At 34.1% G+C, this 23,331-nt stretch overlaps 1 protein-coding gene across 3 annotated transcripts in view; it reads left to right on the top strand.

Annotated features, from left to right (window-relative positions):
- Positions 1–23,331, top strand: part of LOC129808027 (kinesin-like protein KIF21A) — an 85,524-nt gene that overhangs the window by 47,636 nt on the left and 14,557 nt on the right. Inside the window, exons 7-14 of one of the 3 annotated variants that reach the window (XM_055857684.1) lie at positions 1,286–1,737; positions 2,069–2,159; positions 6,356–6,450; positions 6,638–6,781; positions 11,778–11,928; positions 16,229–16,969; positions 18,733–18,923; positions 22,826–23,287. In XM_055857684.1, the coding sequence (XP_055713659.1) occupies positions 1,286–1,737; positions 2,069–2,159; positions 6,356–6,450; positions 6,638–6,781; positions 11,778–11,928; positions 16,229–16,969; positions 18,733–18,923; positions 22,826–22,895 (1,935 nt within the window). In that variant the 3' untranslated portion in view covers positions 22,896–23,287. Of the gene's footprint in view, positions 1–1,285; positions 1,738–2,068; positions 2,160–6,355; positions 6,451–6,637; positions 6,782–11,777; positions 11,929–16,228; positions 16,970–18,732; positions 18,924–22,825; positions 23,288–23,331 lie in introns of those variants that run through there. The other 2 variants (XM_055857683.1, XM_055857685.1) reach the window with 2 other exon arrangements.

The following is a 23,331-nucleotide window of genomic DNA, read 5'->3' on the forward strand; positions in this document are numbered from 1 at the left end:
ATATTCCCCACCTTGTTCGAAAATGTAGTATTAAAATTCTAAATTGAATTTAAATTCTTCGAACATCAACGACTTTTTGTGCAAATAGAATTCTATTTACCTTTTATGCAAGACACTATTTACGAATCAAACTCTACTTGTGTTTGCACTCACTGGGTGATCAAGAAGTAAGAATGTCTCTTTTTTGGCTTTTCAAATAGATCAAGCTCTATTTGTGGTTGGTAAGACTGAGATCAAACAGAAGTATATTTTGATTCTGCAATAGTGTCTTGGATAAAAGGTATATGTAACTCTATTTGCACAAAAACTCGTTGAAGTTCGAAGTATTCAAATTCAGTTTCGAATTTTCATATTAAATTTTCGAAAAAAAGGTGTTGAAAATGTATCAAATATCACACTAAAAAGCTGGCAAAATAGTTACTCAGTGATTATGGAGTGATTAAATAATTGGACAAGAACAGTAAGCATCGTTGTTCTGTTTATTTCTTCACAACAATTTGAAGACCGACACATTTTGACACTTGAACACTTCGAAATTCGAACAGGATGTACCTCAGCCACCTTACGGAATTATCAAAAAGCAAGAAAGTCTCTTTTGGATCTTCAAATAGATTTTCGAATTTTTGAAGATCTACTTCTATACGGAAAGACTACCTCTAAAACATATTTGAAAATGAATGAAATCGGAGGAGCCATTTTCGAAATAAACAAAGAATAAAAAGATGTTTTTGAGGGACAAGAGGGTGATGAAAGAAATAAGAAAAAATTCCAATACAGTGTTGACTTATGAGGGGGGTCGTCGAAGATCGGAAGTCGATATCTCTGATCGTTTGTCCTCTGGCCGTGTCACAAGTTAAAAAAAAGTGGATTATATAACTGATTTCTCTCTGAGTTGAAAAAACTTTTGAAAAATAACTTGAAGAACAGATTTTCCTGCAAGATAGAGAAAAATGGTCTTTAATAAATTTATAGAGAGGTAGATTTCTTATTAGCATGTGCTAATTAGACATCTCTTTTATTTCTTTTGGGAGCTTGAGAAGAAATTATACACTCGTTTTGTTACATTTTGACTACATTTTGCTCCGGTTACTCATATGAATTATTAACCTTATTAAGATGCGAGATTGCGAACATGTGAAATTATATTGAAATTTAATAATAGTAATTTTTATATTTTTGTAATAATTTAAAAATTTATAGTGTTTTTGTTCTCTTTTTGAGTTCATAAGAAAGACAATAAATTTGTTTAAAACTGTGATGGTATATGCATAAAATTAAATCTTAGGTGCAACATGCAATAATGGAGCTGGAGGAGGGCAAGGAGTCAGCTACTGAGGCTCTGTCCATGCAGAATATCCTCGAGAGTGTTCGTTCGGTGGAGGAAGCAAAGTTCTTCATGGAGCGTCTCTGTGGGGCTGCTATTGCTCAAACGTGTGATGTGGCCATCACAGAGATGCGCCTCAAGGAGCGGGAGGCATTGTTGAATGAAGTGCAGCAGGATAGTAGTATCCAGCAGCAACTCCTTCAGCATGTCCTGGCTCAAACTCCCGTCAATTTTGGCGAAAGTTGTACTGGCAGTAGTTCAAATGCCGGACGACATTCGCCAACAAATTCCATTAGCAGCACTAGTACCTTCGACATTCCGCCCAATGCGTCCATTCTTGCTGAATATAGTCGAGATGTCAATAATGGATTCAGCCCTTCAAGCAGCAGGAGTCCATCTCCAGGCCTAGACACGTGAGTATCTTTTTTTTTTTCAAATAATCTCTTTCTCCGGAACAATCTCCATAAACATTTCAATCATTCTTAGGGTCAGACCTTCATTAACTTCGATTCAACACAGAAGATATCTAAAAAAAGAAAATAATCTATATGAAGAAATTTATAGTAGTTCATCTTGAAGAAAGTTTTTGGCAAAGTAACTTTTTATGGAAAGGAAAAATTAAAATACTTAGCATTTATTTGACTGGTTATCTTCCGTCCTTTGAATATTATACATCACCTTATAAACTACCTTGTTATCTTGCTGAATATAAAAATTAATTAGTCTTTTTCCTTTTTATCTCAGGGACAGTACGAGGAGTTCAACGAAAATGACAAAAGTCAGACGATTAAAGGCACTACCTCAGGAATTATTATTTGGAAGTTCGAATGAAAAGGTTTGTGCAATAATAATTATTTTCCGTCTGCGATATGGACAATAATCTTTTCCAGGGGGATTGGATAAATTTTAGGAAAATGCATTGAAATTTCTTGAGTTTTGATAAAACTTCTAGAACTCAATTCTTACACCACTTATGTTGTATATTGAGACTCGGTAGTAATTTTCTCGGCTAAGGATATGATGAGTAATAAAAGTTTCTTTTGATAATTAGGGTAAATATCCTAATTCAAAACCATTTCCAGACGCCTTAACTTTGACAGAAGATTCAACACATTAAGTTCATATTTTTTTTCTGGAGAGAATTACATAAATTTGCTCCTTGACTCTTGTAGAATGTTACTGTTTAGTGAAAATTCTTTAAATATAATTTGAAAATTTTTTAAATACAAGAAAAATACACGAGTGTAAAATGCTTCTATTGGAAACGTATTAATCCAAATGGAGACAAGGAAAGTTTCTAATTGGAGACAAACAGTGTAACTAAAACCGCGACGAAAGGCTTCCAAAACCTTGTTCTGTTGCTCTTGAGCGCAGGATTTGTTCTTATTCCTGGTCTTTTCTCCTTTCCTATCTATAACAATAAGAAAATCTCTCTAAAAGAATCGTATTTCCAGGGTTTCCTATTGAAGCATTTGCAGACACTTCAGAAAAACCCTTTTTGTTCACGAAATAGGTAATTATTTTATTTGAAAACTTCACGTACCGTTAACAATAAAGATTAGCACTTAATTTAATTAAAATTAACCAGAAATATGACATAAATGTTAAATAAAACGAATAAACAACAGTCACCTTATTGTGTTTTTCATTGGAAAACATGGTCGTTCGATGAAAAATTCGATGGTGAAAAGGTACACTTAATTTTTCTGAGAAATTAACAAATTAAAATTTGTGAATATGAATGGATTTTCGCTTTATTTGGAGCAAAATTAACTAAATAATGAAACTGTGGTATAGAAAACATATAAATATAATAATTTAGTATTGTATTTATCATGAAAACAATGACGTTTCCATTTGGAGTAGCGAAAAATTTCCATTTGGAGCAGGTTTTAATTTACCCTTAATTTACCCTAGGTCCTTCTCTATTTTGGCATAGTTTAGGCTCAATCGGAGGGCATGTAATTTTGGTAGGATTATAGTAGGTGAGATTGTTAAGAATCTCACCTAATAAAAGGGCCAAATCGATCCATTTCAGAAAAAATGGATCATATTTGATCCTTTCAAAGGTTCACTTGTATCTATTGAAATTTTGTATGCGCATATATCACGTTAGATTAAGTTTTAACGTAGACTTATTGGTCATATCATATTTCTCTCATTTAAGCGAACATCAAAGATACTCTTTCCATTATTTTTATACGTTTATTCCGGAATTAAATAAGTGTGAAAACAGTGACGTTTTCAGAAGATCCCCTATGGTCCTTTCATTTTAACAATATATCGCTCCTTGGAAATTATAAGGGGCCAACTAATTTTCGGCCATTTTTCAGGAGACAGCATGAAAGATTCAACTTTGTGTAAATAAGTATCTCAATTTAACGACCGAACAAAAACAATGTATTTCTTTTCTATTTGTATCTGTGTTATCACACTTGCACATTAAAATTTTAATATGATTCACATTAATTGTCGCTCGTGAGGGTCCAAATGTGTAATTTGTGTGTTTGAATCATTTTACATTCAAAATTTTATCTATTTGTTGATAAAAAGGTAGACTTGGCCCGCAAAATTTGATATAAATTGATTTATTGCATTAATGCGAAAAATTATAATTATAATTAATGCGATTTTCTCTTCAATTTTTTAATGTGAAAAATATTTATGCTTTAGGTAAATTTAAACTTATTTTTGCAGGCCAAGTCCACTTCTTTATCAATAAATAGAAAAATTCCAAATAGTAAGTGACTCAAAAACACGAATAACACATTTGGATGCTCACAAGCGACAATGTGAATCACATTAAAATTTTAATGTGCAAGTGTGATAACGCCGTATGAGCACTAATATAAACATCGAAATTTTTATATTTTTACCAATATGTTTTTTAATGAGTTAGCTCCTTGTCGTTCTAAATGATGTGTAAATTTTGCTGAAATTAGAATGACAAGGGATCAACTTGCTTGAGTTAGTCCCCTGTTTTACAAAAAATTTAACGATGAATATATTTTGTGCCCCTTTACTTCAAACAAAATTATGAAAGTAATCAAAAAGATTAAAATTTTGAAAAACTTTTCTAATAACGAAATTTAATGACTTATATCATCTGAAAATTTATTCAATTGTCTTTCTAAGTGCATTAGAATCTCAAAATCCAAAAAAAAAGTGAGTTGACCCCTTGTAATTTCCAAGGAGCGATATAGTCGTGGTCTTGAATTCTTTGGACCCATTTATAATCTTCCATACCGTAGAGTGGCACTTTTCGGTCATTTTCGCGATCTCAGCATAACTCGAATTTGAATTCTTGATGTGAGTGTCAACTTTTAATCTTCGAACGCTCTCGATCTTTTTTTCAATAACTCAGTAAAAATTAGTTTTTTTTTAACAAAAATTTCACAAAAAAAGTTGTTTAAATTCTCTTGAAACGATGCTGAAGAAAAATACAAAATCCAAAGCCTACTGCAACTGACTTTATGTCAATTGTTGGGAAATTGTTACGTGCACACGCTTCAGTATTCAATATAAACCCAGCAAAACTTCGTTCTGCAATTTTTCTTCTTCTTTCTTTTTTAACGACCATCAATCGGTAGCCGCACTATCCATCGTACCGGCGCGGCGATAAACCAAAGTTATCAAAATTTGTTTCGAGTAAGCGAAGTTTCACACCCGTTACCTAATGGTTGCTTCAGAAACGGTTATTTCAAATCAATACAATTTATTGGAAGAATTGAGGAAAATATACTTCTCGAAGTGAAAAGAATAATTTTTTCATAAATAATAAATAATTTTATTGCCCTCAGCTGAAAATCACATCATTAATTTTTTTTTGTTCTCAAGAAAATTCTGGTGCAATTTATCATTTGCAGAATTTTTGGTCGGGAGTATGTTTAATACTCCTATTTAATCATTCTTTATAGACAGCGTACCCTCGCAGTATTTATATATATATAAAATTCATTCATTCATTTTCAACCGCTTATCCCTATTGGGGTCGCGGGCTAATATATAATAACGATTTTCATTATGTATTTTAGAGGTGTGCAAAAAACCGTTGAAACCGAATTAACGTCAAAATAAGTTTGCTCAAGTAGCGTTTTGACCATTGACGTACATGTTTCATTTGACGTTTATTCGGTTTCAACGGATCTTGCACTCCTCTGATGTATTTTATATATATATAAAATACATAATGAAAATCGTTATTATAAATTCTACCATGTTGATAATAATTTTAGAAAGAATATTCTAAGTTCATTTTGACAGAACGACATCTTGAGAAAAGTGCCGAAAATTCATGAAATTTTCTATAGAAATTCTGTAGAAAATTCTGCAGAATTTTCGGTACTTAAGGCAAGTGTGCCAAATTTCGGCATAGTTGCATGCAAGCGACAAAGTCTCAGGTTTGAAAGGTAATATTTTTAATAAAAATTGAATATTTTTGTTACTCTTTTATAAGGAGTCTTTCTTGGAACCTTGCAGACAGCTTGTCGTCTTCATTTTCTCTAAAACCATTCTTAATACATTTTAAAATGAATAAAAATGTAGACATAGCATTTGGTGCGTAATTTCGGCCACCTTCATTCTCATAGTTCCTTGCCTTTCAAGAATTATTTCAATGTCTTTTTCAGATCATCTTGCACGTCGAAGCGACATTTTTTGTTATTCTTTTGCATTGTATAATCTCTAGAGTACGTAAAATCTAAAAGTTCATGGAAATTAGAGGAACAAAAAAATATGGCCGAAATTACAAGCTGGCCGGAATTTGGCACACTTACCCTACATTTTCAAATCTGACGAATTTCTGCAGAATTCTGCAGAAATGCCGGGTGGGAAATTGTTTAGAAATGATAAACAAATGCGTACGGAGTCCAACTTATAACCTAAAGAAGTAAATGGCATCAGTGCATTTACAATCTTATTTAATTGTTGAAATTTCGATGTCACGAAACCCCCTGGATTCTACAAACATCATGATGCTCCAATTATAACATTTTGAACTTTGTCTCACACCCATGTCTTCTTATATCACAGGACGATAGCATGACGAGATCTTATCATCTACAGCAGGAAAGTGGGCGAAGTTTCATACCAATTTCCCGTGTGCCAAGTGCTCCAGGATCACTAAAGTAAGCGAACAAGATTTAACCAAACTCTCTCTTGTATGTGTAACTTTGAGGGGAGTTTTTGTTTAGAGGGGTTGGGGATTGATGAGGGAAATATTGGGGTGAGGGGGGGGGGGGGGCGGGGGTGTAGAGATTTTAGGCAGTGTGAGTTCGGAATAATAATCAATTGAATTAATTTGTACGACACCAGAGGCCTACAGCCAAATCCAGCACCACAATCACTGAGGCCCCCCATTTCTCCGCTCTTCCCACGGAAATCCTTTGACACTGGTGCAACACCCCTCTCACCAAGGCTCACGAGGCGCCCATTTCCCAATAAGGCGTCACCCGGATTGTAAGTAGTTTTCAATCTAAATACACACAAATTACACAACATAACTTTAATTACATCGTAAATTTCGCATTTTATCAGAGAATGAGAACTGAGAGTGAGATGGAGAGCATTTGCAATCCAATTTTATAGGCGTGTGAATTCAAAGTATTTATTTCATTATCATAATATTTTATCTGGGAATTGTTCTGGAATATCATTCAACATATTTTCGCGTAATATCCAAATGCATTCATCATACCAACAAACAAAAAAAAAAATAACAAGAACACTATTCAGACTAGGAAAACAATATTCAATAATTCATTTTTTTTTGCTACACTCTACTTTCAGTGGTTTAATATGAATTATTATAATAGCAATATTAAACAACAACAAAAAATCACAAAAGAGCATTTGCGAAAAATACACAAATTTATACTAATTTTTTATAATTATTTATACAAATATGTAATTTTTAATCTTCTCACATCAGTTGAATAATTTAAAAAATATATCATAACGCATCCTCTCTCACCCTTTTGCTTTTTTTTCTGCGTGTTTAAAAAAAAAACGATCACTGAATATTTTTTTAATGCAGTTTTATTTCTCTTTCTATCTCTTCTTTTTTTTTGTATTTCACGGAAATTTTGTTTTTCATCATGTCAAAATGGGGGCACAAATGCATACAACATCAATGATCTGTTTTTTTTTCTGATGATGATAAAAAAAAGATCTTTTAGGAATGATGAAAATGAAAAAGTGTTAATTTATTTAGTTTGGATTGGTGTTTTAATTTGGCTTTCACACATTCACTGTCAATAGAAACAAACCACGAAGGATTATTTGCATTTTTTTTTCTGTAAAGCGTGATTTGGGTGAGAGAGTTATTGATGGATTGGATTTGAAAAAAAAATATCCCAAGTGTGTTCTGTACAGAATTGAAAAAAAATGAATTGCTATAAAATGAGAGGGAAGAGGAAAAGATATAAAAATCATTAAATAAGAATTGTTTATGAATTCCTCATCTTGATATTATTTTGTTGCTTTTGTTGAAATTTGTTTTGAGGGAATAAATTTATAAAAGTTAAAACTATGTTTTTTCTGGAATGAGTTGCTATAAAATTTGCAAGCTAAAAATTTTTAATGGACGATTAAATAAAAAAATAATATGTCGATAATTCAATCCAAATTCTGGGATTTATGCTTAATGCACTTGTAATTAATATTTCATCCCGTAAATATTTTGGTCTTATCGCGTTCTCTGATTGGCTATAGCTTTTAAAGCTTTCTAAGCTTCCAGTCAATCAGAAAACACGAAATAACCAAAATATTAAATAATATGCAGCTAGTGCTTAACGACAGAAAATTAAAATATACTTATATTTTGTCTGTAAGAAATACAAAATACCTCAAGCAGTACGGCCGTTATTCCACCATTGAATTTTTATTACGAGGTTACGTAGGTCGCACAAACCAAAAAAGCAGTAAATTTCCTTGATACAGTGCCCGCTTTGTTATACGGATGATTGGGAGAGAAAATGACAGATGTCCGCTTTGTAATCCGGATGGGTTTTTTTCAACGTCTCGAAATTATGAATACAAGATTTTTTGGAGAATTAGAATAAAACTTTTAAAGAGGATTAAAAAGACATAATTAGAGAATTTTATGCTATTATACTTCATTTATTAAACAAATACATCACAGGATAATTCATTTTCATCGCTGAACACGCATGTATACACAAACCTCTAAATTATTTTGAATGTAACCGTCGATAATTCGTCCGGATTACGGCGATCCGGATAAGAAGGCGGTCACTGTATCTTTTTTCAACATATTAAGAAAAATATTTAAGGCCAAAGTCCCGAAAGCCAAAATCCCGAAAGCAAAATCCCGAAAACCAAAATCCCGAAAGCCAAAATCCCGAAAACCAAAATCCCGAACGCCAAAACCCGAAAGCCAGAATCCCGAAAACCAAAATCTCGAAAACCAAAATCCCGAACGCCAAAACCCGAAAGCCAAAATCCCGAAAACCAAAATCCCGAACGCCAAAACCCGAAAGCCAAAATCCCGAAAACCAAAATCCCGAACGCCAAAACCGGAAAGCCAAAATCCCGAATTTTTAAAAGTGTCATAGCTGCTCCTTAATTTTGGATATTCGGAATTTTGGCTGCCTCCGGTAATGACTAAATTTTTCCTATGTTTATGAATAAATGTGATTCTGCAATATATTTTAAAAACAGGACACTTTCCTCTGGTTTTTAAAATACGGGTGCGATGAGTCACATTTATTGAAAAACATAGGAAAAATTTAGTCATTATTAAGCTTGAAACTGTGCAAACCATGGGCACCTTCCCTTACTACATTTAAACTATATTGTCTGAAATTTTGATTCTAAAAATTCTTCCGTTGGGACCTGATTTTCAAAGACCTTTTTTGATAAAAAAACATACTTTTCCGTATACAAGATTTCTTAAAGTATATTTATTTGACACTACTATTTTTTCAATTTTCACACTACGATTTTTTCAGTTTGTAAATTAAGTTTAATTTTCAGATGAATTATTCCTATGAGTTATTTTGCATTAAAAATCATTTGAATTGATAGATTTTCGCTTATTTATTGATATAAACTAATACTTGGCCCACTAAAACATGTTTAAACATGCTAACATTTTCTAAATATCTTGCGTTACGGTGCTATCACACTAGGATTTTCACAATTTAAATTTAAATTCAATTGAGCCAATTGAGCATTATAAGATTTCTGGATTTTACTTGAAAATTCTCACAGCCAGGATACATTTTGCAAGAAATTTGCTCAATTTTAAATAGTGCTAAGAGATTTTTGATTCTGAATGACTCCGAAAAATGTGTGATAGTACTTAAAATGTCTTATAAGTCACTTATCTGTTATACAAAAGAATCTCCAAAGCCAGAAGAAAGGGTTATAGGCAAGGGGGCTTATGAAGAGACTCTCGTACAGTCTGGTTGAAAATCTGTATGAAGTCATCCCAACTGCTATTTCTTGACACAACAATATCCTTCGAATTGCTTTGGAGGAACTCAGCAAATCACTCCTGATACTGAATCTTCACTCGCGTACAATTTTATCACTAATCACTGTACTTTTTTTTTGGCCACAAACAATTAATTACAAGTGAATAAATTTAATAAGAACAACTTGGTTCAAAAGACTACTTGTTTAACTGCAATAAAATTTAAATTAATGAGCAAATTTTAACATTTTAATTTGCTGTATTCAAATTTAATTGAGCAACTTCATTTGCTTTTTATCATGGTTAAACATGTTTTGGTGGGCCAAGTATTAGTTTATATCTATAAATAAGCGAAAATCTATCAATTAATGATTTTTAATGCAAAATGACGCATAGGAACAATTCATCTGAAAATTAAATTGAATTTACAAATTAAAAAAAATCCTAGCGTGATAGCACAGTTATCATAATGTAATTTATCTACATAATGGATTGGTAAAGCTAATTAATATCACGGTAAAGCGGTGTTCAGACTAGAGGTTTTGCTCAGTTCCTGACGGTCTCAGAATCTTAAATATCAACTAATTTTATTGCTTTTTGAGAACTAATAGGCCATTTGTCCTTAATAATCCAATCCTAAGTTAAATTTTTCCTATAAATATCTTGATTGTTTAAAAATTAGAACAGCTAAGCCATAAGGTTAAGTCTAAGGTCTGAAGCACGTATAAGGGTCCAGTTCCGTTTAAAAACAAGAGAAAAAAGTCGAATTTTGAAGCTGCTCCAATTCAGAGGTGCCCCACATCTTCCCTAGCTGTCAGAGAAATTATTATTTTTGCATTATTTTCCGCTGATTTTGAAAATGATCCTAAGACGATGATGGCCGCATGCTGGTGAAATCAGAAGCTCAGTTGACAATAAAATTCAATTCAATTTCAAAGTTTCAAAAGTGTCTCTATATTCTAAATGAACAAAGAAAAGATAAAATTTTCAATGGTGGAATAGGCCCGAACTATCTTTTACTTTCTGTAGGATTTTTCTTGGACTAGTCTTATATCTTTTTGTTGAATTTCATTCATTTGCAAAAATTTTTTTTAAGAGAAAGAGTAAGAGTTTAAAAAAAAGCTTCAATATTTAGAAATTTTTAATTTTGATATAAATAATTTGAATAAAAAAATCCAAATGAAAATAACAATACTTCCAGTAATCCAATAAAAACTGCGAAAAAACGGTCTTTTAATGCAGTTGCCCTGCTGCAGAACAGTTCTTGTGAAAATTTTCCATTTTTATTTATATGTTAACAGAGATCTAAAAGGCAATATTAAAAAGCATTTCAAAAACAGGGCTGGGAAAAAGTTTCGGAGAAGAAGAGGAAAAAGCGCAAAGTTGAAAAGAACAAAATTCTGTTTTTTTTTTTTATAGCTATTCTCTTTTCCGTAATCTGTCCATATTTAAACCTTTTGTTGTTGAACATCATCAAAAACGCAAAATGCACAACTATAAAAATAACTTTTGACTTGTGGCAAAAAAAAAACATTTTTTTGGGTTATAAAAACATAGAAAAAACATGGATGAAAACACACAATTGCATTCTTTTCATCGTGTATTGTGGTGTGATGTTGGAATATATAAATCATTTTTGCTCTTCCTGTGTGCTATGTGCCATTGTTATTGTTGTCTTTCTATTTATCTACAGTTCGTTGTTTTTTTATTATTATTTCTTTTTACAAACTCAGTTCGTAATACACCCTTCTTAATAAGCCTCATCACTAAAAAATAACGTTTGCACTCACCCTTTTGCCCTTTTTTTTTGATCTTTTAATATGTTCAATAACAAAGTTATTGAAAAGAACTTCCTCAAGAGAACGGTATAAAGATGTGATTTAGGGAGGGGGAGGAAAAGAAAATTGTAGGAAAGTTTCAGAGAGTGATAAGTAGAGGAGGATGCTATGTGCAAAACTAACAACCAACATGTACTAATTAATAATGTTGATGGACTAACATTGGCTTGACTACCAGAGAAGATAGCGATGCGTTGCCACCACAATCACCCCCCGTCTATCGCCGTATGGGTTCGCGGGAGGACACGAGTGGAGATGTCTTTTCGCGCCTGGGAGCTGGAATGCAGGATCCACCGCCTGGTGGGAGTATTCGGGAATTCAATGGAAAGGTAAATAAACTTATGCATACAGCGACAGTTCAGAATTTAAGCACTCATGGACAGATTTATTGGCTCATTCAGATTATGCACAAAAGGAAGTGAATAATCCAATAAAATCTTGTTAGGAGTGCATTGGTCGCTTCATAATTTACTGCGTATTACAGGAAAAGACACATTTGAAATCCAATAATCCGCTGTTTTTTTTTGAATATCCTTGAAATTAATTTAAATTTTAAACAAACCCCTTATTTTTTATTTAATTTGATTTAATCTAATTTTTAATTTAACTTATTTCAAACACCTTGTTTTTGATACATAAACGGCTATTAGGGGAAAGTGTGTGGGAATAATGTGAATTTCTTTTGTTTTTTGTAAGAGATTTACACTAAACTATCACGGAATTATCAACAATTAATGATAATCCAACTAATATTTAATAGAAATGTGTAAGTCTCTTAGGAAAACTAAAAGAAAATTCACATTATATGAAGGCATGAACGTTCGAAGGGAGAGTACTTTCTCCTAATGTATAACACTAAGGCCGCGGACCTTACGCCGGAACATACCGGAGCGGAGTGCCTTCCGGCTTCCAATGCTCTTTCTCTAGCGTTCATGAATGCGGCTTCCTCAGATTTACTGGTGAAGGCCGACTGAGGAAGTCGATTCGTCGGCCGCTCACTATTCCATCTATTCGTGGAGACTAGCAATATATTGCCTCTGAAATCAGCCATTATGGCATCCCTCAGAGTTACCACCTCAGCTGAACAGCGATTGGTACCGTTGGCTTAAAAGAGTCCTCGTCAGGATAGGCTTTCTCCCTCCGACTCCTCTAGGCTCAATAGCCCTACTACGAGTGTTTGCAAAATTGTGCCCGTGGTAGACTACTCGCTTTATGATGCAAGTGTCCCGGGTTCGAATCCTCTTTAAGTCGTGAGAATTTTTACGAACTTTAGTTCAATGTTAATTGTATTTATGTACAGAGAAATCGTCAATCAGAGCAAATGACACTCAAATCATCCAGTTTTTTTTTTCTCAGTGGAGATAGGAAAACTTCTTGCTTCCACCCAGAATCGAACTGGAGACCTCTCGTTAAGTATTCCTCTTTAAGTCATTAGGAATTTATCTCGCATTAAGTATGTTCAAGTTACAGTAGACTCTCTCTCTCAATCGGGGATATGGGGCAAAATGTCATCCGGTTTAGCGATAGAATTGAGCATTAAAGCCTTTGTAAATTCCACAAAAAGCGCTCACTTATAAAAAATTGCGATAAAATAGGAAGAACTACAGCGAATTTGAGCGAATTAGCTTCATAATTAAACGTGAAAATTGTCAACAAAATTTGTCGCCCGATTGAAAAAGAGCCGATTGAGCGAGAGTCTACTGTACATCCAGTGAGCTTGACTTCATTTGATTTCACAGATAATGGAACTGATAACCCCATCTCTGCATTAAAAATGCATCTCTAGAAATCCCGCTTATAGAAAAGTCTAGGTACTTTATAGAACGTTGTACCTGCATTATTATTGAAATAATGCTTTTGTATTGTTTACCGGTTAGCAACTGATATGATACGACTCAGAAATCACTCAAATGATGATTCAAAATAGATAAGGAGGAATAAAACTGAATTTCGGATAAAAATTTATTATCGGTTCATAGCGGATTTTATCGGTTTTCTAATCGGTTGACACCTGACCCAATTTGTCCCAAATTGGTTGAAAATACGCTCTCCTGGAGCTTATTAACCTTTAGGGCAGAATCACATTGACAGTAAAATGCTCACTGTATTTCGTTAATTTACGCATTTTCATTGCAATTCTTACTGAAATTTTCCATTACCGTATTACCTTATCTCATACTCGGTGGCACTAGGTGAAAATAATATAAGAAAATTGAAAAAATAAACGATTATCGAATTTTCGTCTTATTTTCGGTTAACCAATAAAACTGTAAGAGAAATTAATCGTACAGTTTTTTTTGCTCACCGTTTTTTCGAATTTTCGTTTTCTTTCTTTAATTTTCTTATATTATTTTCACCTAGTGCCACCGAGTATGAGATAAGGTAATACGGTAATGGAAAATGTGCGTAAGAATTGAAATGAAAATGCGTAAATTAACGAAATACGGTGAGGCTACGGCGAGCATTTTATTGTCAATGTGATTCTGCCCTTAACTTTGAAAATATTGTTTACTGTGGAGGTAGGGGGCGTATATCGTCAATAATTTACTACTCCTAGCTGTTTAAGAGGAGAATTCGTCACAATAAGGTTTAATAGATTGTAGGCTGCGCTCGTAGTCGGAGTTTGATTTTCCAGAAGTGTTTTTCAACACTTCTGGAAAAAAGGAAAATTTGCAGAATATCTACAGAAATTCGTCAGAGTATGCACCAGGATTCGTCACAAAATCTGCAAAAAATTCTGACGAATTTTGTCCCAAGCCCAAATAAAATTCGTAGGAATATCTACAGATTTCTCAGCAGATTTTCGGCAGAGGTGTAGATATTTTCTGCAGAAAACTTAAAGATATCTGACGAAATTATTTGACGGGTACTGAACAGATTTTATCCCTACTAGTCAATGACCTTCAAACATTCCTTCACTCAGAAAGATAATTGAGTAAAACTTACTCGAATCGATGTTTAATCAACTCTTTTTCGTTGTGATTGTCGATTAACTATGTTTTAGAGTTGATTTTACTTCTATTTAAGTGCAATATTCAGAAGAATTGTTGCAACTTTCCTGTTCTAAAATTTACATGACAAAAAAATGTAAATAACTCTTTTTAAGAAAGATTTTGCAATTTTATGTTTTTTTATGATATCATTTCCTTTATTATTTATTCTTGATTTATTCTTGACCAAGATGTTTCAAGTATAAGGTGGGCCAAATCGAACTGCCAGTGACGTAGATACTTTTACCCGACTGGTACAGTGTTGACAACTCAGATTTGTCAAACATTTATAATTTGTAAACAAGAATCGAATAATTTTGCAAAGATTAATTAATTTTCTTCATAAATGAAAATATATTTATTGTTCCTCGGCTAATGAACTTCAAATGATAAATTTTGATTAAAAAAAAACACACATTTTTACTAATATGACCACATTAAACTCAATAATTTCCTTAAATCGATTTTCTATTGTTAAATTTTAAAATTTAATCTTATTTCACTGCTAATATGTTTAAAGATTACATTCAAAATGTTGTTAGTCAATTTTCAATTTTATTAGGTTTTTTTTTTTGAAAAAATTAGACTACACAGAAAAAATGCACAGCGTTCTAGGCAAGGCTAGCCTTACTAATAATATAATAATAATAATACTGGCGCAACATTCCATGAAGGAATAATGCTTTTCCACAAGGGGATTTCTAGACATGCATTATTATTTTTTTTCTTATACGGGATGAGGTTGTCAGTCTCGTGCCCCGTGGAATCAAGTGCAGTGAAACTCAATGGATGCAATCCGAACACCTTTAACGCCAGAAAAACTCCTGGTGACCTAAAGGGGATTCGAACCAAATACACTTGCGTCATACACAGAAAGAAATATTTTGTGAAAATGTTCGTAAATATTTGTGAATTCCTATTGGGGAGTTACGAAATGCTCGTAAATTTTTATAACCCACAAACAAGTTCGTAAAAGTTTGTACCTTTTTCACAAACATTGTTCGTAACATGATCATTTGACGAACATTTTTTGTACTTTACAAACATTTGTTTGTAAATGTTCGTAAACACACAAAAAATGTTCGTAAAATTTTGTCATTTGTTCGTAAATGTTTGTTTTCCTGTCGAACATTTTACGAACATTTTCGAACAAATGACAAAATTTTATGAACATTTTTTGTGTGTTTACGAACATTTACGAACAAATGTTTGTAAAAGTACAAAAAATGTTCGTCAAGTGATCATGTTACGAACAATGTTTGTGAAAAAGGTACAAACTTTTACGAACTTGTTTGTGGGTTATACGATTTACGAGCATTTCGTAACTCCTCCATAGGAATTCACAAACATTTACGAACATTTTTACAAAATATTTTTTTTGTGTACTGTATCTTTAAATTTAGAACTAGTACATGAAGAGTGATTTCTGAATTAACATGGAACCGCGGTAACTGATTGTCTATCCTGAACTCAATAATCCATATTGTACTTTATGATTTTAAATTTTCCATAAGAAATAATATGAGAAAATGTGCAAGAAATTTTGAAGTGACCAGAGTGTTAAATGAATCATTTGTGAGACGTAGGATGTGAAATGATTAATTAACTTATCCTCACATTTTGTCCATTGTGCTTTTAGCCAAGAGCTAATGTTCCATTGCATTGCACACATGTGGTGGAAGGACATACGAATTCTGTGTTGTCTGTGAGAGTTTGCGACACGACACTGTTCACAGCGGCCGCTGATCGAACGGTGAAGGTGTGGGATTTGACCACAGGAACATCGTCACACTGTCTATCCGCCCATCCGGGTCCTGTAATTGCCGTTGAATATGACAGCAAGAAAAATCTCCTTTTCTCGGCATCCGGTGGCTTTATTCGGGCATGGGATTTGCGAATGAGCACAGCTAGACCTGTTAAGACCCTCTGCTCCTCGGGTTCCACATTGTCCGGTCTTGCTGCCCTCAATCCCCTTCAGCCTGGCGAAAGTTCCATCACGGCACTGTGTATGGGAGCTTCTGGGTCACTGTATACAGCGGCATCAGATAAAGTCCGTATCTGGGATATTCGGCAGTTTTCGTGTACGGGAAAACTGTCCGGAGGTCATCAGGCGGCTGTGATGTGTGTCACTGCCTGGAGTGGACCAAATAATACGGATTTTGTGGCTACGGGGTCAAAGGATCACTATGTGAAAGTGTTTGAAGTGCCAACATCTTCAGGGCTCGTTTTGCCACTACTTCATCTTGAACCACCTCACTATGATGGGGTTCAGGCTCTCACAGTTGCCAATGATGGAATTGGAGTTGATGCAGAATTATTTTCCGGAAGTCGAGATACCGGCATCAAACGCTGGGACTTGAGAACTGGAGAATTGAAACAAGTAAGTTTTGCAAACGAAAAATCTCTCAGGATCTTGTCAGCATCTTTTAGGTGTGATTCCTTCTAATCACATCTATTGTAATCCTCGGATTTTCTCAAAGTGCTCCGATCGAGCTGAAATTCACAGGGTATATGTTTTGAATATCCCTGATGCCGAAAATCATAAGCCGGCAATTTCGGGTCCGGCTGCCGTCCGGTCGGCCGTCCGACCGTCCGTAGTACGCAATATCTCTGGATTGGATAGAGATATCTTCATAATTTTTTTTTTAAATATATCTACGCGCGCGTACGACGATTTCTGTACTATTAGTTTTTTGAAAAATCGGTTCTAAACCGGTTAAAAATCACATTTTGTTGTTCATCTCGAAATCTAAGCATGTGATTTTGAATTTTTTATGTTTATGTTGTAGCCCAGAAAATTTAGACCAATTTAAAAAAAAAACTAAGACATTCTTCGAACGGTTCTCGAGATATTTCACTTTAAAGATTTCAATTTTAAGAAAATTTGCTATTAGCGTCAGGCGGGAAAAAAGCGGGAGAAGCGGCATCGGACAAGCTTTCCCTATATATATATCGCACTCTCTCACTCTCGCTCTCTCTCTCTCTCTCCCTTTCTCTCTCTCTCCCTCTCCCTTTATCTCTCTCTCTCCCTCTCCCTTTCTCTCTCTCTCTCCCTCTCCCTCTCTCTCTACCTTTCCCTTTCTCTCTCTCCCTCTCCCTTTCTCTCTCTCTCTCTCTCCCTCTCCCTTTCTCTCTCTCTCTCTCCCTCTCCCTTTCTCTCTCTCTCTCTCCCTCTCCATTTCTCTCTCTCTCTCTCCCTCTCCCTTTCTCTCTCTTTCTCCCTCTCCCTCTCTCTCTCCCTCTCATCATGGTGAGTCTATATCCGAAGATTTGAAAGGTGGCATATACAATTCACGATCCGCGATGTCTTTCGCGAATCTTCGCGAGGCGCGAATATTTTCGCGGATTTGCGCGAGGTGCGAAATTTTTCGCGGATTTTCGCGGGTCGCGTATTTTTTCACGAATTTTCGCGGAGCGTGAATTTTACGCGGATTTTGCGGGGCGCGAATTTTTTCACAAATTTTCGCGGGGCGCGACTGTTTTCACGGATTTTAGCGAGGCTCGATTTTTCTCGTGGATTTTCACGGAATGTACATTTTTTCGCGGATTTTCGCGGGTCGCGAAATTTTTCGCGGATTTTCGCGGGGCGTGATTTTTTTTTTGCGAATTTTCGCGGAAAGCGTTTTTTCGTGGGCTATGAATATCTTCGCGGATTCTCACGGGTCGCTGACAGAGGTTTTAAACGGACGTAAAGTTTGAGGCCCCTATCTCTCATAGTTTCCGAGAAAATCGACTTTAAAGATTTTCAGACACTTTTATGCATTTCTCATCCAATTTTTTTCATTTTCAAGTGAAATTTTGCACATATCAATCCTGAAAGAGGCACTAAATGGGTGTAAAGTTTGATGCCTCTATCTCTTATAGTTTCCGAGATAATCGACTTTAAAGATTTTCAGATACTTTTATGCATTTCTCATACAATTTTATGTATAAATATCGTTCGAGTTTGCCAAAGTCCGATTTTGCAACGAAGGAATCACACCTCTATAAGCTGATCTAGGCTTATCACTTGTTTTCTTCCGTGTCCCTTTGGGGAACTCCCGCCTTCCTCCTTCCCCCAAAAAGAAACCAAAATTAACTGATTGATGTATCGAATTTCCTCTTTCTTTTTCTCTCCTCCCATCTTTTCTCCATCTACTTCAGTCATTGAATAATGCACACAAGGGATGGGTATCTGGTATGGCAATATGTGGCGATGTCCTCCTGTCCAGCTGTCGTGGTGGAATTGTACGCCTTTGGAGTGTCCGGACGTGTGATTCACTGGCGGAAATGAAGACAGATTCACCCATTAATGATATCATTGTGGCCGATCAGCGCATTTATACAGCATCCAAGTAAGTTTATTTATTTTCTTATATTCTCGCAAAAAGCTTTCCCGGACTTAGTGTACTTTAACCCAGGGACGTGTAAAATGGGAGACCACCAAAAAGAAAAAAAAATAGGTGGTAGAGGTGTATAATTTATATTTATGAGATGGTACATTTTTTATTTAATCTCTCCCACACGTTTTCAATTTATCCATCCTGATTTGTTTGTTTCACTCTTAACTCCTTTTTGGTCCAACTCCTCTTGCCTTTTTTTTTACAGTAGTTTTTTTTTCCAACACTAAAAGGATGCATTTTTCTCACGTTTCCTTCCTGTGTTATCATTTTATATTAAGTCTGGGTAAATGAGAAAAAATAATTTTTTGTGGTTTTGCATGTGGGAGACATTCTGGAGTTGTTTGGAAAGTTTGTGATGATTTTTTTGTTGTTGTTGAAGGATTTATAACAATTATAAAAAGTACTAAAATTTAGTGTGAGCACGGTGGCAGGTGCAAGAAGAAAAATTACAATGAATTATAATAATCAATTTAGAAGTGAAAAATATATTTGAAAATTAGTGTAAAAAAGCTCATTTTGAATTAAGAAAGTTGAATCCAGACCTTTGAATGACTTCTTTTTCACGGGAAAAGTATTTTACCGATAAAATGCTGTGCATCCATTGACAATGTTAAATTATTCCTCCGCGTGAGGGCACTGTTTTTTCCCGCAGAGTGGCGCTGGCAACTGTTCTGAATTTTTGATTTGAAGCGTTTACTCAAAAAGTTCCAGCTCTGGATAAAAATTTGAGAAAAATATTTTAAGCTTTTGATTTTTTTATTTGGATTTGGCAATTCTCAAAAAAATTATGAACCAAACATTGTCCATAATAAAAGATCATATTTTTTATTAATATTACTTTTATTATTTATTATTATTTTTAATAAGTTAATTTCAAGCAATTATTCCGAACTAAGTCTACATTTTTATTAATAAATTGGGTAAGTGTGCCAAATTTCGGCATAGTTGCATGCAAGCGTCAAAGCCTTAAGTTTGAAATGTAATATTTCAAATTCAAATTGATTTTTTTATTCTTTCTTCTGAAAGAGTGTTGCTTGGAACCTTGTAAAGAGTTTACCGTCTTTATTTACTCTAAAATCATTCTTAAAGAATTTTAAAATGAATAAAAATGTAGACATAGCTTTGGTGCCCTATTTCGGCCACCTTTATTCTCATAGTTCCTTGCCCTTCGGGAATTCTTCCAATATCTTTTTCACGTCATCTCGTTTGTCGAACCTACATTTTTTGTTATTCTTTTGCATTGTATAATCTCTAGAGTACGTTAAATCTAAAAGTTAATGGAAATTCGAGGAACAAAAAGGGTGGCCGAAATTGCAAGCTGGTCGGAATTAGGCACACTTACCCTAGGTAAAATTCTAAAATATTGTAAAGAATCTTGGCTAAAAAGACACAAATCATACATTAATGGGCTATTTCTATTGAGAAAATTTTCAGAATTCTGTAATCCCCAATTCACACGAAAGCTCGCAAAAATGCCCAGTTTTGAATATGAACATCTCGTTGACATTTGTTTGTTTTGATTTAGTTTCTGGGCAAAAATGCATAAAAAACAATCGAAACCTTTATGAAATCACTGCTAAAGATTATCTTTAATCGTTTGGTACGCAAATTGAAGCAGAGAAAGAGAGAATGAGGGGTAATTGAAATTATTACCACTTTAAAACAGCTATGTTTCTGTTTTTCGACGCACTTCTAACACTTTGCCCGCCTTTACCGCAAATCAGAGATCTGGGCATATCGTATCCTCAATACAGGGATATTTTCTCACTGCACGCATTATTTTCACCTTCAAAGAACCAAAATTTACTTGAAGTTTATCTAAAAACACCTTCACTGTGAAATGGAAACAAGGTTTTCATGGAAATTCGCTCGGCTGACAACTCATTGGCATGGCATGCAAGTATGAAAAGAAAACTCATTGGATGGCGCTGTTCCCCATAGGAACCGTCTGGAAAACTGTTCCCAATTTTTATTTTTAATCTTTTATTCGAAAAAGTTCAAAAAGATTAAACTTTTTCTCATAAAAGCACCCTTTTTTCATATGAACTTTAAAATGTTCTAACAAATTTGTTGAGAAATTTCTCAATGGAAATAGCCCATAACACACTCATCAAAGGTTATAATGTGAATCGTATTGAAATTTTAATAAGTAAATGTGATAAGGTAAAATTAATTGAGTAAGAGAAAGTGGGGCGCTTTTGAAAAAGAGCTTTCTTCTCCTATTTTTAAATAGACCCGGGCCATACCGTGATATAATTTAGATCTACAAACAAATTTTGAAGCTCAATTACATTATTATATTAGGGCGCATTTTCATTCAATAGTGGTAGCATTCAAAGTGCTTGAACTCGTGACTTAAGTGCTGTGTCTCAAAAGAATTTTCACCATTTACTGCTTACCGGTTTTCAACCGATTTTGACCGATTCATAACTAAATGAAACTGGTTCAGTTTTATGGGAAACTTCAACACCTTTTCAACGAGCCCAAACATGACTCTATTCGGTTGATAAATGCGCCTTCCAGGGCCTTTTTATCTTTTGACCTTGAAAAATCGTTATTAGAATAATTCAACGATATTTTCACACATTTTCAATTGTCTACCCGGGTATTCCCTCCCTGGGTATTCCCCTGCAAAATGAAAAAAAATCGCACAACGTGCTTTCGAGCAATCCCGAAAAAATATTATTTTGGAGGGGTCAGGGAGGGGTGGGGGGAAAACAAGGGTCATGTTAATGGTACCATGGTCGACTTATGGGAGGATCCCCCGAAGGTCTCAAGTATCTATTTCTAACCGTTTGGCCTGTAGGCGTGGTAACGGCCAGATGGGCAGACGCACAGACGGAGAAACAGCGTGGCATCAAAAAACTCGAATCTTCAGATTTCCTTTATTTAGTCTTACATTTTATCCATATTTGAAAATGACCTTCAAACATTCCTTTTAATAGGAATTCCAAATCACAAGTTAAACCAGTTAAAGAGCACCTCGGAGCGAACTTATCAATCGATTTTGATAATTTCACGCATTCTCAGTCGCAATCAGCTAAAGTTGCACCTATTTTGAGCTCGTTTGTAAAGAATCTCAGCTCCCATAAGCTTATCTGGGATTATAACTGGTTTTTCTTTAAAATTGCTCCATTTTACCCATATATTGTAATATTATTTTTCAAAAAGCTTCCCCTCCGGATTTTTTAAAATCAGAGAGTATCACTTGGAGTTAAAATTTTCAGTAATATCTGACTTGTCTCCAGTTCGCCTTTTCTGCCTGAGAGCCATAAGTCAAATCCTTTAGGAACATTATAGAGAAAAAAATGAGTAGTCCGAATGTAGCGTGCTTGTTTTTATTACTAATCGTGTACAAATTATTCTAAAGTTAACTAAAATTCATTAGTTTTTTTCTTGTGTATTTGTTTTTTGAAAATATAAAGAATAATTCTTACATTTCTTTTGTTATTTCTAAATTTTATACTTAAGAAAATTTTTCTTGCATGATACTGGCTCCACATTCCCATACTATTCATTTTCTAAAAACTTTTGTCTCTTTGTAATAAAATAATAGAAAAGAGAATTGACCAAAAAAAAAATACAATTGAAGAGAATCATCACAAAGTTTCCAATCAACTGATCTAACCTCTATTATGGAGATAGATTTTTCTTTTGTGCTCAAAGAAAAAGTTGAAACACTGTTTTTTTTCTTTGACGATTGATTCTTAAAAGGAGAAAGTACATACACATAGTTTGTGTGATTTGAAGTGAAAAAAAATCTTTGCTTTTTTTTGGTATGTGTTCTTTGGGATGGAATTTTTATTGGTTTTTTTCCTTTCTTTTTTTCTTTTTCTCTCTCCTCTCTAACGCAGTTCTGGTGAAGTTCGAATTTGGCGTTTTTCACCGTCGGATTTCGTCAATTTAACCACATCAGTCAACTAATACAGTTTATCAATTAGGCATAGTGACAATTTGAGAATATTTACGCCTGAAGAAAATGTGAAAAACAGAAAAATTCATAGAATCAGTGGCAATTTGTGTTGTACATTCTTTGAAGCACCATCAAAGCTTTCTTTTACTCTATTTAATTGCCCTATGAGGGGTATTTTCTTGCTTTTGGCTTTCTTTCTATTTTCTGTGTATTTTTATTATTTTTTTTTGTGAAGAAAAAGAAGTAATGCTTTGCGTGCTTTTACCTCACTGACCAACATTTTTTTTTTATTTTTGACAAATATCTTTTTTTTCCATTGAGGTCATTTTGACCTAATTGCAATTTACTGCTTTTTGAAGGTTGTAAAGAAGGGAAAAATACACTCACATTTACGATGAATGAATGATGAGAAAATGGTTCTTATTATTATTTTTTCATTAAAAAACA

The sequence above is a fragment of the Phlebotomus papatasi genome, chromosome 3 (genome assembly GCF_024763615.1).
Source record: "Phlebotomus papatasi isolate M1 chromosome 3, Ppap_2.1, whole genome shotgun sequence".
NCBI classification, from domain to species: Eukaryota; Metazoa; Arthropoda; class Insecta; order Diptera; family Psychodidae; genus Phlebotomus; species Phlebotomus papatasi.